Genomic DNA, 20,275 nt, shown 5'->3' with positions numbered 1-20,275 from the left:
GGGGACTTTGATTGATGGTTTGCAGGTAAACACCAGGTGTCCAGTTAAGACCAGACCCTTGCTTTTATACTGTACAGAATGTCTGTATCAAAACAGAAAAAGGGGTAGGAAGTAACATATGACCACTGTGCCTAGTATCAAATGCAAGCTATTCTAAACCTCTCTTCTACAGAGGTGTCTGACTGTTTACCATACAGTACATGGATACTTCAGTCAGTATCCCTCTAGGGAGGACTATTAATTACTATTGATCTGGAAGAGAAAGTTGGGATAGGTCCAACACAGTGACAGGACAATATCTGACTTGAAATACTGAGGAAACTGGTGACCCCAAAGTCCCCTTTGATTCAAAGCCGAAAAGTTGAGAACCCTCCCAGGCCTTTTTGCTGAGTGAGCATGCGACACCGCCCCAATTTCAGTTAATTATTCCTGTAAGAAAACAAGAGCTCTCTCTCCTTTCTCATTTGGGTAGGAAATAGAAATCCTGTAAAAACAGTATGAGAGTGTCTTGGCAATGGCAGTTACTGTACATCCCTACAAGCAGCTATTTACATTACAAATACAACAGTCCTTTGCAGTAGGCAATAATGTATAATCAAATAGAATGGGAGAAGAGAAGGCATTACTTTATTGCCAGAAAAGGTAAACATAGTACACTATCTTTTTATGATTGTGGTCAGAGACTGCTAAATGCTACACATGCAGGTTCATAAAGCTCCAATTGTAGAGACTCCAGAAGGAATATATCCTTGAGAATGTTTTTTTTTTTAAATTTGATTGGTAGATGAACCATTTGAGAGAGCTGGAGAATTTTGCTTTGAGAAACAGACAACAATTACACTTGCCCTAGGAGGCCAGGGGAACATGACCAGGTTTCCATGGTAACAAGTACAGCAGAACTTAACAGGAAAATCAATTCAGATGTAGCTTTTTTATTTATTTCATTTCACTAAGGCTACAAAGCATGCTTTTGATCTAAAACCCTATTTAACATTTTTTCTACCGTCATACTTAATTACAATGATTGAGGCACTGAACATTTTTCAAACATCATTAAAAAAAACTGTTCTTCAAATATGTGTAAGCACAACAGCTATATCAAACCCTGAAAAATGAAATGTGAACGTAGTGCTTTAAAATACATGGATATGTCCTGGTACATGCAGCGGAAATCATCCTCTTGGACCGCAAAAACATCTCTCCCTCTCACTCTTGCTTCTTCCCTCCCTCCTTCCCTCGCTCCCTCCCTCTCCTCCTTGCTCCATCAGAGGGGCAGCAGCAGCTGTATGCAGGTGATAAGACTGTGCAGCAGCAGGAGCTGCTCTGATTGGCTGGCTGAACTCCTACACGGATGTGAAGATTGCAGGCTGCGTCTGTCAAAAGGTCAGTCTCCACAGCCGCCACCTTGTGTCGTCACAGTCAACAACACTATGAAAGGCTCCATAATACCAAAGGAAGACAGGGACAGATAATTGCTTTCCCTTTCACTGCGGTATGCACAAAATGGAAAATGTCAAGAGTGCACCTACCAAGCCCAAGGCAAACGTATGTGCATCTCAAAATAAATCGCATCCCTAATTTACGAGCCTCACTTTTGTTATTTCAGGTATGCTGAATCAGGTTTGTTACATTAGTACATGGCTGGAACAAAATCCTGCACACCCAGTTAGCTATCCAGGCCACCCCTGTTCTAGACCATAAGCATCATAGTGACAGCCAGGAGAGAGCTACACCTCCACCCTGCTGCCACCAGAAACACTCAAACAACATATCCTAGACCAACCCCTAGACCCTACCATGCTACCCAACACCCTAAACCATATCACCATGCTAACACTAATTGCTATTCTCTCCTAAGAAACTGTCTGACGGTCCGTCCGTCCTGGATGGATGGATGGATGGATGGATAGATAACAATGCACACAAACCCACCACACACCGCAGGTCTGATACTCACATTCAAGGGAGACATACTGTAGTGTATGCTGAAGGGGGAAGGAGGGGTCAAAGACATGCCACTGGTGCTCTTTGTCCATGTTCCTAGGGTTAGTGTTAAGGAAGAAGGGAGCGGGGGAAGAAGAAGAAGAAGTTGGCCATATAGGGCTGTAGAAAAGGGGCCAATGAATGTTGATGTTTCATCCATCAAAACAGAGATGGAAGGTCACCTTAAAATGATAATACTGTCTGGGAGCAGTGGTGAGGAGCACTGGACCACTGTAGACACACTGCATAATAACACTAATAACATATTTGTATGAAATATTTTTTTAAATTGCATGATTCAAGCTCAGCTTTGTTTGAATACAATAATGATCTCCACTAACAACACCAAAACTGCAATGCCATTTGTTGTCTGAGATTAGTTCTTTGTCGCACAAGAAGCAGTTTCACTCCACTTGATTAGTTTACTTCAGTGTCTTCAATGTCTTGACTATTTCCAATCATGGTTAATGCTCCAAGTATGTGCAGAACAGCTCACGGCTTTAGTGTGAAAGTTTAATGGACTAAATGCGATTTACTGTATTTTTCTAGATTGACCACCCTGAGAGGAAGATGCATTCATCTCAGATTGAAAGGATGAAGGAGAGAAAATAAAATCCCATTGGTCAGTCAGTGGGTGCTTTAGTTTCTTTAAGTGCCTTTTTCAAGGCTTTTAAGATGGGATCAGACACTGTTGCATTCTGGGAGGTTGATTGAACATCAATTGGCCTCTCTTCTCTGTGTTTATCCTGTGTTTCAGACCATATGACAGACGCCAACCACAACCCTCGCCACCTGCCACCAACACACCCCGACCAGGGGACGCCTGCCCCACTGCACCATGGGTAAAGACAACCCCAAATCTCAGAGTGGTTTATAAACAGAAATTAATTGGTTGTTTTGCCCGTAATTATCTCACGCCGTGCTTATTACTAATCTGTTTCTTGGCCAGCTGCCATGATGTAGGCTGGCCTGGGTCCAGTCCAGTAGTACAGCAGTGTAATAATCCATAAGCACTGGAAAGGCCCATTCCAGTTCCGACGACTGATACCAAACTGCAATATACAATAAACCCATCACTGCTTATTAAAGATTAAACCATACTTAGTACCCATGACTCCACAGATCACCACCTAATCATTTTCATCCTAAGCGGCCTATTGGCTGCCATATTGCTCTTATTTATCAGTAAACTGTGATGTAAGAACGCCTGCTCAGAGCTCTAACTGTGATGTAAGAACGCTTGCTCAGAGCTCTGACTGTGATGTAAGAATGCCTGCTCAAAGCTCTAACTGTGATGTAAGAACACCTGCTCAGAGCTCTGACTGTGATGTAAGAATGCCTGCTCAAAGCTCTGACTGTGATGTAAGAACACCTGCTCAGAGCTCTGACTGTGTTGTAAGAACGCCTGCTCAGAGCTCTGACTGTGTTGTAAGAACGCCTGCTCAGAGCTCTAACTGTGATGTAAGAACGCCTGCTCAGAGCTCTGACTGTGATGTAAGAACGCCTGCTCAGAGCTCTGACTGTGATGTAAGAACACCTGCTCAGAGCTCTGACTGTGATGTAAGAACACCTGCTCAGAGCTCTGACTGTGATGTAAGAACGCCTGCTCAAAGCTCTGACTGTGATGTAAGAACGCCTGCTCAGAGCTCTGACTGTGATGTAAGAACGCCTGCTCAAAGCTCTGACTGTGATGTAAGAACGCCTGCTCAGAGCTCTGACTGTGATGTAAGAACACCTGCTCAGAGCTCTAACTGTGTGATGTAAGAACGCCTGCTCAGAGCTCTAACTGTGATGTAAGAACGCCTGCTCAGAGCTCTGACTGTGATGTAAGAACGCCTGCTCAGAGCTCTAACTGTGATGTAAGAACGCCTGCTCAGAGCTCTAACTGTGATGTAAGAACACCTGCTCAGAGCTCTAACTGTGATGTAAGAACGCCTGCTCAGAGCTCTGACTGTGATGTAAGAACGCCTGCTCAAAGCTCTGACTGTGATGTAAGAACGCCTGCTCAGAGCTCTAACTGTGATGTAAGAACGCCTGCTCAGAGCTCTGACTGTGATGTAAGAACGCCTGCTCAGAGCTCTGACTGTGATGTAAGAACGCCTGCTCAGAGCTCTGACTGTGATGTAAGAACACCTGCTCAGAGCTCTGACTGTGATGTAAGAACACCTGCTCAAAGCTCTGACTGTGATGTAAGAACGCCTGCTCAGAGCTCTAACTGTGATGTAAGAACACCTGCTCAGAGCTCTAACTGTGATGTAAGAACGCCTGCTCAGAGCTCTAACTGTGTGATGTAAGAACGCCTGCTCAGAGCTCTAACTGTGTGATGTAAGAACGCCTGCTCAGAGCTCTAACTGTGATGTAAGAACGCCTGCTCAGAGCTCTGACTGTGATGTAAGAACGCCTGCTCAGAGCTATAACTGTGATCAACAGTTGTTGTTTTCTATAGCTCTGCTAGGCTGGGTAACAGGCAGGCATTGTATCAGCAGGAAATCTGGTGCTCGGCCTCCTCAATAGAAAATTGCTATAATACTGCAGTAATACTACAGTAATGTATCAGCAGGAAATCTGGTGCTCGGCCTCCTCAATAGAAAATTGCTATAATACTGCGGTAATACTACAGTAATGTATCAGCAGGAAATCTGGTGCTCGGCCTCCTCAATAGAAAATTGCTATAATACTGCAGTAATACTACAGTAATGTATCAGCAGGAAATCTGGTGCTCTGCCTCCTCAATATAAAATTGCTATAATACTGCAGTAATACTACAGTAATGTATCAGCAGGAAATCTGGTGCTCGGCCTCCTCAATAGAAAATTGCTATACTATTGTAATACTGCAGTAATACCCTGACTACTTAATTTATACTGTACATCCCTACTAAAAGAGGTGAGTGCACCTCATACAATTTATGTTTTACTCATGTTGTACAATGTAAAAATACACAAACAATTCTATCCCTCCCTCCATGGTTGGTGTCACTTCAAATTGAAGTCACTGAATTCATGAAGTGATCTGAATTTTTTATTTAAAAAATGTATCAACTGAAATTAGTAGCTTCTCCTGTCCAGTTTATTCAGAAGTCATGAAAATAGTTGCCCTTTTCTCAATTATTGAATTGGAAATGTAGCTTAATTTCTGAATTGACCGACTTCAATTTGAATTGACCCCAACACTGCCTCCCTCCCTCTGTCCCACATCACAGAACAGCTGAGGACTTCAAATATCAGACAGCAATAGCAAAGACAGTTGGTTACTCGTTTACTCCAACAAGCCGTCTTGACATATGAATAAAATAGAAGAACAAAATGTCTTCTATGGTTCATATTGAGGGCTGAGTTGTGTGAACAATATGTTTTTAACATGAAATGAAAACCCAGCAGTGCGGTTCTCAAGGGTTTATATGGCCATATAACAAAAATATCACTGTGTTGATGTACATTTAGATCAACAAGCCACCCCAGACCATCTCCTCTGCTCACTCTACTCACATAGAAAAGGGTCCATTCCCCCACATCCCAATTCCACAAACTCCCCTTCAAACAGCATTCATGCTGCAAATGCACAAATGCATCCTTCAGCTCATGTTCCCATAATTCTCTGTGGCAGCCGCGTGATTAATGCACACAAGTATTGATAGTTCTGGATTGTATCCTTCTCCACACACGCACACACTCACAGACGTGCACACACTCCCAATACCCCAACTCCCCAAGCTTTCTAGCAGCTGTGCATGAGTAGACTATGAACTGGGATCTAGAAAAGATGAGGGTCAGCATTTCAGGTGCTGCTGCTCTGGGTGGAGCAGGAGTAAAATTATGTGCTGTGTTGTTTCATAAGGCTTTACTGCAGGGTGGGAGGAATAGCACACGCAGGCATACACACATACACACACACACACACACACACACACACACACACACACTAGCCCAGGGATGCCTCGTAATCGTTCTGTGGTTAGATAGAGATCATGCTCTCCCTCTTTCTGAGAAAGAGAGAGAGAGAGATAACAATGCGGCCCATGCAATGCAGTGTGGACGCCTATGTTTACCAAGGAAAGCTTCAGCCTCGCCCACTCTCTTCTCCATTGTCTTCTTCCCCCTCGGCACACCAACAGAACCAGTAAGAGCTTCTTTCTGCCCTCTTTTCAAGGTTGGCCTGACTTTGGGTTGGTTCCGGGGTAATTTAGCTGTCCTGTCTCTGCCTGTCTGTAGGTGCCCTCTGTCAATCCCAGCGAAAAATAGGGAGGCGTCATGAAGCTGACTAGATAAATCCCTGCTGTGTGATGATAGCTTCCTTCCTTCCCTACTCTAGCTCCTGTAAGGCCATCCCAGACATTATGGAGATTAGCTGGTTAAGACACTGATGCTATTAGCAGGCAAACCTCTTGATAAGCTTTGATTAGCACTACTCAAGTACCTTGAATGAGGGTGAGTGGCATCAGGAGCAGGATGAGAGATTGCCGTGGCATTTAAACAGTTAGTGTAAAGTACACAGTTGCGAAGCAGCCCGCATAAATGTGACTGAAAAATGTTTCCAGGGGCTCTGGTAATGCTCAGAACATTAGATGGTACATTTGCATAAACCAAATAGAAAACAGTGTTTTGCAGCCAGCAGGAAATTGACTCGGGCCTTCTGCCAAGTGTTACGCAATGGAGGATGGCAGGCTGGCAGTCAAGGCCAGTAAATGATGAACAGGAAGAAGACTCACTGATCATCCAGGATAGAGACTTTATGACTGCATCAGTAGAATCGTAAGGCCCTTTTCTCTGGCCACTACGACCCTTAAAGAAGGTCAAATCCAGAATATTATACAGTACATATGACTGCATTTAATACCATTATGGTATTGTACCAACATTAAGAAATAGGAAAGCTGCTCAGTATACAATGCATTCACAAATACATGTAATAACAAATGCCTTTCAACAACATTCCATATAAGTGAGGAAGGGAAAGTGGTGATGAGAAGGCGAGAGAGGAGGAGAGAGTAGAGAGGACAGGGAGAAAGAGAGGATAGAGAAGGAGATGGAGAAAGAGGAGAGAGAATGAGAGGGAGAAAGAGAGAGGAGCAAGGAGAGGGAAAAAGAGAGGAGGAGAGGGAGAAGAAGAGGAGAGAGAAGGAAAGGGAGAAAGAGAGGAGAGAGGAGGAGGGAGAGGCTTACAGTCATCCTTCCCCTCCAGCATTGCAGTAAGCCTGTGCCTTAATGCTTGAGAAAAGCTTTCCTTGCACCATCTCCAGCTTAATCTTCAGCTTGAAAAGATGAAAGGCACGTGTGTTTGTTCTAATGAGAAAGCACTATCTCCAGGCATCAGAGGACCAGCCTCTACTTTTCCTCCCAGCAACAGTAGACAGACACTGGCCGTCATGCTCATACACAGGCCTTGTACCTGTCTGTTGGTCTGTCTGTCTTGGGCAATGGGATATACCAGGCTACAAACTTGGTGCAAAACGGTCAAATGCAGCAGCACTATGGAAACATCCTGACACTTAAATGAACATTTAAATATGTGCAACTGTTGCGAACGCCAGCAAACTACATGTGTAAGATACTGTATACACAGTACGCCATTCGCTCAAGACAAAGTCCCACCTCACATGGATGAATACAAGTTTCCTAGTAGGTGCAGAGTGTAGCATCATTGGAGGAGACTGAAACCCAGAGGACCAATGCAGGGCCATGCAGAGACGTGCTCTGAATGAGACAGGTTCACTGTGCAGCAAACCCCACCTCTACTTCATCCAGCAAAACAAAGAGTAAGAGTGTGAGACAGAAGAGAGGAAGAATAAGTTATTGTATAACCATAGGACTGGAATACAAACCTGTATGCCCACATGTTGTATGCATCCCTTAGAGAGCTAGTTTTGATAAACCTTTCTCTCATAAAGGCCCCCTCATTAAATTGGATCACATGTGAAAGGTGAGAGACAAAGGCAAAGCAGATGCGGAAGACAAAAAGATGTGCCATGCAGCCCATCCCATATTCAACAACCCCACCACTTGATGCAGCCGCGCTGCAAGCTCCACTCCTCTGTTTTTTTCTCTTTCATCTCCCTATTAGCTCTGTCAATTGTTTATCAAAAGCAGAGTGGAGCCGAGCGGCTGCCGTGAATTTGAAAAGCTGCACAGTGAGGTACATTTTAAAATGCATGACAGGTTAATGGTAAGTTAGTGGCAACATTAGGGCTTGTGAGTTGCGGTGCTCATTCACACTGAAAACAGGGCCACTTCAAATGACTACTAAGCAGTCCTTATTTTAAGAGGTAATTCATATTGTAATTAACTTTTCAATCACAGTTGATTAATTAAAACCAGCCCTAGTCTGTAATTATACATATCCTTTCCCCTGACATGAATCACTGGAAATTCAAAGGCTTCAGATGAGACGCAATGCAAACCGTCGCTTGTACATATTAAAATATGATTTTTAAGATAAATAGGATAACACTTCGTTCTAAGGTGTCTACTTTAAATGGATTATATGAAACATGAATCCATAAAATACATACAGTACCAGTCAAAAACCTTAGATGAATCATTTAGCACAGCAGTTGGATAGCTTTATTTTGTGTCAACTGAGACCAAGTCTTCTTTCATTAAAAATGTAGAGTGCGGGGTTGGCAACCCTCAGAGAAGAATAGGTTGGGTCAATCTGCTTTATTTCCAGGCCTGGTTGATAACCTTATGCTAACATATATACAAACATATACACATTGTCACGACTTCTGCCGAAGTTGGCTCCTCTCCTTGTTCGGGCGACGTTCGGCAGGTCGACTTCGCCGGCTTTCTAGCCATCGACGCTCCATTTTTCATTTATCCATTTGTTTTGTCTTGTTCCCTGCACACCTGGTTTACATTCCCAATCACACTACATGTATTTATTCCTCTGTTCCCCCTCATGTCTTTGTGTGAAATTGTTTTGTATTATGTGTTAATTGTGACACGCTAGACTGGTGTTCGTTTATTCCGTGTTTATTCCATGTTTTATCACAAGGTATGTTTATTTGTTTGAACATAATTATTGTGACTATTTGCGCTTTTTGCACTTTTGGCAATTGGCTGGAGGTTTCGACGCATTGGTGTCAGTCTGTTGGTTTCTCCTGCCTAAATAAAGTGTGCGCCTGTTCACAACTCTCTGCTCTCCTGCACCTGACTCCGCTCCCAGTACGCACACCATTGACAGAATTTCACACCAACCATGGAGTCAGCAGGAGCAGGTACCCCGGTCAGAGGAGTTGAGGAGCACGTCCAGGAACACTCGGCAATGCTACATCATCTCGGTGCCATGATGGATCGCGCTGTCCAGACCATGGACCGCTGGGAGAGACCAGCGCAACCGGGGTTACCTCTACCAGTCCCGTCCGGATCCAGTTCCAGTGGGATGCGTCTCTCCCTTCCCAGGGAGTATGATGGAACAGCAGCACAGTGCCAGGGGTTCCTCTTACAACTGGACCTATACCTGGCCACCGTTCACCCAGCTCCCTCGGGAAGGGAGAGAGTGTCCGCCCTCGTCTCATGCCTCTCGGGGAGAGCTCTGGAGTGGGCAAACGCCGTATGGGGAGAAGGAGACGCGGCGTTGGACCACTTCGAGGAGTTCACCCGCCGCTTCGTGGGAACGGCTCTTCCATTTGAGGCAGGGGACGAGGAGTGCACAGGAGTTCGCACTGGAATTCCGGACCTTGGCCGCCGGAGCAGGCTGGAACGACAGGGCCCTCATCGACCACTACCGATGCAGCCTGCGCGAGGACGTCCGACAGGAGTTGGCCTGCAGAGATGCCACCATCACTTTTGACCAACTGGTGGATCTGTCCATCCAGTTGGATAACCTGCTGGTCACCCGCAGACGTCCAGAGGGGGCTCTGTCGGTTCCATCTTCCAGCAACTCCGCTCCGGTGCCCATGGAGCTGGGAGGGGCTGCGCATAGGGAGGCTGGAGGAGGGGACTTCACGTGCACCATCTGTGGTCGCAGAGGGCACACTACCGGTCGGTGCCGGGTTGGTCCCTCTGGGAGTCGAGGCAGCAGGCAGGGCACTCTGGCGTCACCCCAGGTGAGTCTGCACCACTCTCATCCAGACTTCTCTGTTGTCCACCTGTTTGTACCTGTTTGTTTTCCTGAGTTTTCCCTGCATTCCCAGCATAAGGCGCTCGTCGATTCAGGCGCAGCTGGGAATTTTATTAACAGAGCGTTCTCCCTTAGTTTAGGGATCCCCATTATTCCTGTGGTTAGACCTTCCCGGGACACACTCTGGATAGTCGACCATTAGGGTCCGGGCTAATCAGGGAAGCGACCATCTCCTGGCCATGGAGACGCAGGGTGGTCACGAGGAGAGAATCAGTCTCTTCCTCATTGACTCTCCTGCATTTCCCGTGGTACTAGGCCTTCCCTGGTTGGCTCATCATAACCCCATCATTTCCTGGCAACAGAGGGCTCTCACGGGGTGGTCGCGAGAGTGCTCTGGGAGGTGTGTAGGGGTTTCCGTTGGTGCTACCATGGTGGAAAGTCCAGACCAGGTCTCCACCATGCGCATCCCCCCAGAATATGCTGATTTGGCTCTCGCCTTCTGTAAAAAGAAGGCGACTCAATTACCGCCCCATTGACAGGGGAATTGTGCGATAAATCTCCTGGTAGACGCTACACTTCCCAGGAGTCACGTGCATCCCCTGTCGCAAGCGGAGACGGCGGCTATGGAGACATATGTCTCCGAATCCCTGCGTCAGGGGTACATTCGGTCCTTCACTTCACCCGCCTCCTCGAGTTTCTTTTTTTGTGAAGAAGAAGGATGGAGGTCTGCGCCCGTGCATTGACTATCGAGGTCTCAATCAAATCACGATGAGGTACAGTTACCCGCTACCTCTTATCGCCACGGCGATTGAGTCAATGCACGGGGCCCGCTTCTTCACTAAACTGGATCTCAGGAGTGCGTACAACCTGGTGCGTATCCGGGAGGGAGACGAGTGGAAGACGGCATTTAGTACCACCTCAGGGCATTATGAGTACCTTGTCATGCCGTACGGGTTGATGAATGCTCCATCAGTCTTCCAATCCTTTGTAGAGGAGATTTTCAGGGACCTGCACGGGCAGGGTGTAGTGGTGAATATCGATGACATTCTGATATACTCCGCTAGACACGCGCCGAACATGTGTCCTTGGTGCGCAAGGTACTTGGACAACTGTTGGAGCATGACCTGTACGTCAAGGCTGAGAAATGCCGGTTCTTTCAGCAGGCCGTCTCCTTCCTAGGGTATCGCATTTCCACATCAGGGGTGGAGATGGAGAGTGACCGCATTGCAGCCGTGCATAATTGGCCAACTCCCACCACGGTAAAGGAGGTGCAGCGATTTTTAGGGTTTGCCAATTACTACCGGAGATTTATCCGGGGTTTTGGCCAGGTGGCCGCTCCCATTACCTCACTGCTGAAGGGGGGTCCTGTACGTCTGCAGTGGTCGGTTGAGGCAGACAGGGCTTTTGGGCACCTAAGAGCTCTGTTTACCTCAGCTCCCGTGCTGGCCCATCCGGATCCCTCTTTGGCTTTCATAGTGGAGGTTGACGCGTCCGAGGCTGGGATAGGAGCCGTGCTCTTTCAGCGCTCGGGCACGCCACCGAAGCTCCGCCCCTGTGCTTTCTTCTCAAAGAAGCTCAGCCTGGCGGAGCGTAACTATGATGTGGGGGACCGGGAGCTGTTGGCTGTGGTTAAGGCTTTGAAGGCGTGGAGACATTGGCTTGAGGGGGCTAAACACCCTTTCCTCATCTGGACTGACCACCGCAACCTGGAGTACATCCGGGCAGCGAGGAGACTGAATTCTCGTCAGGCAAGGTGGGCCATGTTCTTTACCCATTTTGTGTTTACCCTGTCCTACAGAACAGGATCCCAGAATGTGAAGGCAGACGCACTGTCCCGGCTATATGACACAGAGGAGCGGCCCATGGATCAAACTCCCATTCTCCCGGCCTCCTGCCTGGTAGCGCCGGTCGTGTGGGAGCTGGATGCGGACATTGAGCAGGCGTTATGTACAGAGCCCACTCCACTCCAGTGTCCCGTCGGGCATCAGTACGTTCCGTTTGCTGTCCGTGACCGTCTGATCTATTGGGCCCACACATCACCCTCCTCTGGTCATCCGGGGATCGGTCGGACGGTGCGCTGTCTGACTGGGAAGTACTGGTGGCCCACCTTGGCTAGGGACGTAAGGGTTTATGTTTCCTCCTGCTCGGTGTGCGTCCAGTGTAAGGCTCCTAGACACCTGCCCAGAGGTAAGCTACATCCCTTACCCATTCCACAACGGCCTTGGTCACACCTGTCGGTGGATTTTCTGACGGATCTTCCTCCCTCACAGGGAAACACCACGATCCTGGTCGTTGTGGATCATTTCTCTAAGTCCTGTCATCTACTCCCTCTGCCTGGTCTCCCTACGGCCCTACAAACTGCGGAGGCCCTGTTTACACATGTCTTTCGGCACTACAGGGTGCCTGAGGATATAGTGTCTGATCGAGGTCTCCAGTTCAATTCAAGAGTCTGGAGGGCGTTCATGGAACGTCTGGGGGTCTCGATCAGCCTTACCTCAGGTTTCCACCCCGAGAGTAATGGGCAGGTGGAAAGAGTGAACCAGGATGTGGGCAGGTTTCTGCGGTCCTATTGCCAGGACCGGCCGGGGGAGTGGGCGGCGTTCATGCCCTGGGCAGAGATGGCGCAGAACTCGCTCCGCCACTCCTCCACTAACCTCTCCCCCTTTCAGTGTGTATTGGGGTACCAGCCGGTTCTGGCACCGTGGCATCAGAGTCAGACCGAGGCTCCTGCGGTGGACGATTGGTTCAGGCGCGCGGAGGACACATGGGAAGCCGCCCATGGTCACCTCCAGCAGGCTGCACTGCGCCAAAAGACCAGAGCGGACCGTCACCGCAGTCTGGCTCTCGACCCGAAACCTGCCCCTCCGCCTGCCCTGCCGGAAGCTGGGCCCACGGTTTGTGGGGCCATTTAATGTCCTGAGGAGAGTGAACGAGGTATGTTACAGATTATAGCTTCCCCCGATTACCATATTAACCCCTCGTTCCATGTGTCTCTCCTCAGGCCGGTGGTGGTTGGTCCGCTCCAGGAATCTGAGGTGCGGGAGGTTCCTCCGCCCCCTCTGAACATCGAGGGGGCGCCGGCGTACTCCATCCGTTCCATCCTGGATTCGAGGCGTCGGGCGAGGGGCCTTCATTACCTCGTGGAGGTGGAGGGGTACGGTCCGGAGGAGAGGTGCTGGGTTCCGGTGGCGGATGTGTTGGACCCTGAAATGCTGCGGGAGTTCCACCGTCGCCGGCCGGATCGCCCTGCGCCTCGCCCTCCGGGTCGTCCCCGAGGCCGGTGTCGACGCGCCGCTGGAGCCGCGCGTCAAGGGGGGGGTACTGTCACGACTTCTGCCGAAGTCGGCTCCTCTCCTTGTTCGGGCGGCGTTCGGCGGTCGACGTCGCCGGCTTTCTAGCCATCGCCGCTCCATTTTTCATTTATCCATTTGTTTTGTCTTGTTCCCTGGACACCTGGTTTTCATTCCCCAATCACACTACATGTATTTATTCCTCTGTTCCCCCTCATGTCTTTGTGTGAAATTGTTTTGTGTTACGTGTCAATTTTGATGCGCTAGACTGGTGTTCGTTTATTCCGCGTTTTATCACAAGGTATGTTTATTTGTTTGAACATAATTATTGTGACTATTTGCGCATTTTGCACTTTTGCCAATTAGCTGGAGGTTTCGACGCAATGGCGTCCGTCTGTTGGTTTCTCCTGCCTAAATTAAGTGTGCGCCTGTTCACAACTCTCTGCTCTCCTGCACCTGACTCCGCTCCCAGTACGCACACCATTGACACACATACACAACCTGGGATCAAACCCCTGGAAAAGAAATAAAACACACACCTTTTAATGCCCATTGTAACCCCTGCTCACGCCGTAAACATACCCTCTCCATAACAGTGTAAGGTGCATTTGCTCATGCATCAGAACATCATAAATTATTTAGCAGGGAAAGAGCACTGATTCTGACTATGCTGCTGGTGCTTCTGACAGGCCTCGTGTGGAATAAACAGGGACAATCCCATCTAGATTGTTTGTAATGCATGTAAAAGCACTCCTAAGAACTGGGTGATGATAAAACACATCAAGGCTCCTACACATTATTCACCTTTACAATACCCTGGCTGTTGTGCAGTAAAAGTTGAACAAATTAAAATAAAGGTTCCATAGGACTACAATACTGCATGACCTAAATTCACTTAAAAAAACACTAGCCATTACACATCTGCCCTATGTTATATAGTTAAGCACATCATTTAAACGAGAGAAGTCAAAATTCCACTTCCCATGCTACTCTACTTTTCAAGGCTATGAATGTGACACAGTAAAAAGTGATAACTTCTAGGTTTCACAGAGGCTAGCATCTTTTTCACTCGTCTGAATCTGCAAAACTCATGTGCAGTCATTATAGATCATATAATATCTCCTTACAGCAGCAGAAACAGTAATGCCCTCGACTAGCAACCAGTACGCACAGACATGGATCACAGAAGGGATCTTTATGCTTGAGCAGACACATTTAAAATGTTACTAAAACATGTCCCACAATTCTCCCTCTGTCAAATAGCTTGAGGTGCGTGCTTGTCTATATTTTTTCTAAATGCACCATATGAAGCAAAATTGCCCAGAGGGTGGGCATCAATCGAACGTTTAATGTACAATATCAACCTGTGCAATGAATGATTCCAATCGAGGGGGTCGGGGGTGGGTTAAAATGACAGACAGACATTAGCCTTGCTATTAATGTTGGAGGACAGGATTCCATGGAGCTCCAGTAATGGCTGACTAAGAACACAAGCAGGTAAGTCACAGAGAGACAGAACAGTGGCCCAAGTACAAAGAGCAAACCAGGGAAGGTTTCACATGTATAAACCTTTGGATCCATAGCACTGTCTGTGTAAACAAATCTTGTAATCTTCTGAACTTGTAATCCAATAGCTGATTTGAAGAGTCCAAGCAAGGAATTCAACAAAATACTGACCAAGATATAAGAATATTGTCTTACCTGAGGATAGTGAGACTGTGTCTTTCTCCCACGATACGACAGTGACGTAAGCCTCCACGGAGGCTGGGATAATGCACTTGAAGACCGCTACATTGCCTCTCATGGCTTTCTGGTCCTCCACCCGAACCGTGTAGGGTTCCCGAAATACTGAGGATAGCAAGAGGGGTGGCATTTGGCAAAAGCAAATGAAATACATACAAGCAGAAATTAAGGAATGAAAACAACAGTTACTATTTAAAAGAAACACTTACCGGCCTTAATGTGGACATCTTGACTTCTTATTTTCCCTGAAGGATTTTCAGCTGTGCAATAGTAGGTATTGTCATGGATAAGCTTACTAAAGCTGGAGGGGAGGAAGTTAAAGATCTGGAGAGTGCCATTGGGGTGCACGTGGCGGATCCCGGGCACATCGTAGATCTCCTCTTCAGTGGCCAGGTACCAGCGCAGCGAGGCGGGGGGCACCCCTGCAGCGGGACAGGGCACCAGGGTCCCTGTGGTGCTGGCAAACACTACCTCTTGCAAAGATGCATTGACAAAATATAAGCTGGAACGTAGATCTTCACTAAAAACTGTAAGAGAGGAGAACAAAGAGAACAAAAAAATTAGATGGCATGACAACTGACTTGAATGGGTATACTACAGGCGCAGGATCTTAATTTGATCACACTTTGTTGCTGCAAATTTTCCTGCTGAGAAAATGCAGATCAGCTTAATGATTTACATAAATTCACTGAAAACCCACACTAACACACGGTTATATTAACAGTATTACACTTTTCATGTAGCCTCATTTTAGCCAGCTATTAGCCTAACTACCGATCAAGCAACATTATGGACAAAAATGTCAAATCCTGTTGCTGCAGGATTCTTTTTCTGCGACAATACTGGTCAAATGAAGATCCAATATACAGTACAAATCAAAAGTTTGGACACACCTACTCATTCAAGGGTTTTTCAAGGGACTATTTTCCACATTGTAGAATAACAGTGAAGATATCAAAACCATGAAATAACACCTATGGAATAATGTAGTAAACAAAAAAGGAATAATGTAGTAAACAAAAAAGTGTTAAACAAAACTAAATCTATTTTATATTTGAGATTCTTCAAAGTAGCTTGATGACAGCTTTGCACAATCTTGGCATTCTCTCAACCTGCTTCATGAGGAATGCTTTTCCAACAGTCTTGAAGGAGTTCCCACATATGCTGAGCACTTGTTGGCTGCTTTTTCTTCACTCTGCAGTCCAAATAATCCTAAACCATCTCAATTGGGTTGAGGTCGGGTGATTGTGGAGGCCAGGTTATCTGATGCAGCACTTCATTATTCTCCTTCTTGGTCAAATAGCCCTTATACAGCCTGGAAGTGTGTTTTGGGTCATTGTCCTGTTGAAAAGCAAATGATAGTCCCACTAAGCGCAAACCAGATGGGATGGCGTATCGCTGCAGAATGCTGTGGTAGCCATGCTGGTTAAGTGTGCCTTGAATTCTAAATAAATCACAGACAGTGTCACCAGCAAAGCACCACCACACCATCACACATCCTCCTCCATGCTTCATGGTGGGAACCACACATGCAGAGATCATACGTTCACCTACTCTGCGTCTCACAAAGACGGTGGTTGGAACCAAAAATCTCAAATTTGGACTCATCAGACCAAAGGACAGATTTCCACCGGTCTATTGTCCATCGCACGTGTTTCTTGGCCCAAGCAAGTCTCTTCTTCTTATTAGTGTCCTTTCGTAGTGGTTTCTATGCAGTAATTCAACCATGAAGACCTGATTCACGCAGTCTCCTCTGAATAGTTGATGTTGAGATGTGTCTGTTACTTGAACTCTGTGAAGCATTTATTTTGGCTGCAATCTGAGGTGCAGTTAACTCTACTGAACTTGTGCTCTGCAGCAGAGGTAACTCTGGGTCTTCCTTTCCTGTGGTGGTCCTCAAGAAAGCCAGTTTCATCATAGCGCATGATGGTGTTTGCGACTGCACTTGAAGAAACATTCAAAGTTCTTAAAAGTTTCCGGATTGACTGACCTTCATGTCTTAAAGTAATGATGGACTGTCATTTTTCTTTGCTTATTTGAGCTGTTCTTGCCATAATATGGACTTGGTCTTTTACCAAATAGGAATATCTTCTGTATACCACCCCTACCTTGTCAAAACACAACTGGTTGGCTCAAATGCATTAATAAGAAAATAAATTCCGCAAATTAACTTTTAACAAGGCACACCTGTTAATTGAAATGCATTCCAGGTGACTACCTCATGAAGCTGGTTGAGAGAATGCCAAGAGTGTGCAAAGCTGTCATCAAGGCAAAGGGTGGCTACTTTGAAGAATATAAAATATATTTTGATTTGTTTAACACTTTTTTGGTTACTACATGATTCCATATGTGTTATTTCATAGTTTGGATGTCTTCACTATTATTCCACAATGTAGAAAATAGTAAGAATAAATAAAAACCCTCGAATGAGTAGGTGTGTCCAAAGTTTTGACTGGTATTATATGTATGTTTACTTGTAAATACATCAGGACAGTAGTTATTTACTTGGCCATGATGAAACCAATAAATGCTTTTGTTATGGACCTGATGTTTACAGTGTCTTTAATATGGACCTTTTTAGTCATCATCTAATCCTTGATACCGCTTAAATCACATTCATTACATAAAAGTAAAATAATAGGCCTTGAAGTGAGGTCATTTGCTCATACTCAACATTGAACATATATGCTGCTTTGGTTGAGCAGGGGAGCAACAAGGGGGAAAGAGTGTTCATGATGTAAAAGTGTGTGTCGTTACGCAGCTCCCTTGGAAGGGAGAGAAACACGAAGTGGGACCAATTAGCATCAGATGGCTCAGTGCTAATTTCTAGGGGGTTGATTACTGAGTGGTGTTTAAACTAGGTGTACAAAACATTATGAACACCTGCTCTTTCCATGACATATTGATGTCACTTGTTAAATCCACGTCAATCAATGTAGATGAAGGGGAGGAGACAGGTTAAATAAGTATTTTTAAGCCTTGAGAAAATTGAGGCATGAATTGTGTATGTGTACCATTCAGAGGGTGAATGGGTAAGACAAAATAATAATAATAATTGCCAAGATTTAAGTGCCTAAATATTGTATGGTAGTATGTGCCTGAGATGCTGGGATTTTCACACTTAACAGTTTCCCATGTGTTTCAAGAATGGTCCACCACCCAAAAACATCCAGCCAACTTGATACAACTGTGGGAAGCATTGGAGTCAACATGGGCCAGCATCCCTGTGGAACGCTTTCGACACCTTGTTGAGTCCATGCCCCAACGGATTGAGGCTGTTCTGAGGGAAAATATTGGTGCAACTCAATATTAGGAAGGTGTTCTTAATGTTTTGTACACTCAGTGTATAACTTCTCCTGGCTGAGCATGATCCTGTGCCTGCCTGCTGCCTAGCCTACCTCTGACTCTTTGTCTGGTGTCAGAGTCAGTGCCTAGCAGTAAATGGCTTACCAGTGACAGCTAGCTAGGCCTCCCTGGGAATAAAACATTTTAGCACTTCATACATTTCTAACAAGGTTTCAAATCGAAGTGGTTTCCACCCTCTCTATGCTCCAGCGGCTTTGACCCGCAAAGAGATACATACAACCATCCGTGCACACACGCACACACAAATACAAAATAAAAACGAATAATTACAACAACAACAAAAAACGTCCATATTGCTCTACTCAGCGGTTTCTGATGTGAAAGTTTATGCTCAGTCCAGAGGTATGTTGGCATCAATGGTAGCCACTCTGACTTATCAGTTGAACCCATTTACTGTAGTGGGCGTTAAAGAAAACACACTCCTGTATAACCAGTGGCCATCCAGAATTGTATTTCTAAGGGGACACTATGAGTCAGTCAGACAGTGTTGTCTATGGCAGAGAGTCGGCCTGAGAGAATCCCTGGCTGTGACTGAGATCATTCCTTAATGGGTGATGGAGGCGCTAGCTGAGCATTAGCCTCCTCAGACTGATCAATCTGTCAATGGCAGCCATACACACATAGGACAGACGATAGGGGTGACTCATGATGCACACCCACACATGATTTCACAGACACTTAAGGGTATCCTGAGTCTAGCTGCATTACGCCCATGACTTCCAACAGAAGGCTTCTCTTTCTCTGTCTCTCTCTCTGTCTCTCTCTCTCTCTCTCTCTCTCTCTCTCTCTCATGGCACTAGCATCTGCAACATACTGTAGCTGCAGAAAGGTTTGAATTGTGTCTATGAATGACCTAGGCTTATCCATTGAAGCCCATCATGATTTGCCCAATAATAAATAAATAACATTGATTGTGAAAAAAGCAGTTCTATCAAGGTTGTGCCTGTTTAAATCTTTTAAAATGGAGTGAAAATCGTATTGCTCTGTATGGGTCTGGAGCTGCATTAAAGACTCAATTGTAAAATAATACATCAAAATCTTAGCAAATTGTAATTCATTCCTTTTTCAGCTGGGGCTAAACATAGAACCCTTCTTTGTGGCCTATTGATAATACAGCCTCTACCTGTAGGTGTGCTAATATTAATGAAAAATCCTCTTTGAAATCATCAACGTGTATTTATTTATTTTTATTTAACCTTTATTTAACCATTGAGACCCAGAGTCTTTTTTTCAAGGGAGTGTATAGGTAGGTGTCTTAAATAATGAATGAATAATTGGTGATGTTGTTCATATTTTAGAAACATTAAAATCCGTATTGCATTGATAAAAACGTAAGATATGTTGAATATAATATTTGACGCCTTTCTAAAATTCTCTGTCACTGAAACATTTCTGTGTTACAGATCTTTGGTGGTTTATCAAGAGCAATCAGAGCCAATGACTGAGAATGAACACAGATGCAGCACACATTACATTTCTAAAACTAGTGGCACAAGAAGTCCTTTCCAGTCATTTCAAACAGAAAAAAAACTGATGAATACAATTCCCAAACAAAAAGCCTTCTCTGAAATTTGACTTGAATACCTTGTTAATTTACACTGGGAGTACATCATTTTTCATGAGCTGAACCATAAAGACTAAAGAAGTGACACTGTTCAATAATGCAATATATGCATCCATAATTAACCAATCTTTTTTTCTATCAGCAAAGCTGGAGGGAGAAGAAAAAAGACAAGGCCACTTCATCGCCACCATCTTTTTCATTGAGAAGGGGGAGGATTCTAGTTGGGAATATAAATCCATAAAAACATATCCCCAAACAGATTTCTATT

The 20,275-nt window shown here is 45.6% G+C and overlaps 1 protein-coding gene across 2 annotated transcripts in view; it reads right to left on the bottom strand.

Moving 5' to 3' along the window:
* LOC115163496 (Down syndrome cell adhesion molecule homolog) overlaps positions 1-20,275 on the bottom strand; it is a 137,817-nt gene that overhangs the window by 103,355 nt on the left and 14,187 nt on the right. For both annotated transcript variants that reach the window (XM_029715425.1, XM_029715426.1), the window contains exons 2-3: positions 15,287-15,604; positions 15,036-15,182 (exon numbers count right to left, since the gene is read on the bottom strand). In XM_029715425.1, the coding sequence (XP_029571285.1) occupies positions 15,036-15,182; positions 15,287-15,604 (465 nt within the window). The remainder of the gene's footprint in view (positions 1-15,035; positions 15,183-15,286; positions 15,605-20,275) is intronic.

This window comes from Salmo trutta, chromosome 26 (genome assembly GCF_901001165.1).
Source record: "Salmo trutta chromosome 26, fSalTru1.1, whole genome shotgun sequence".
NCBI lineage: Eukaryota > Metazoa > Chordata > Actinopteri > Salmoniformes > Salmonidae > Salmo > Salmo trutta.
Note: the sequence above shows the minus strand (reverse complement) of the source record. Positions and strands in the feature narration are given on the sequence as shown.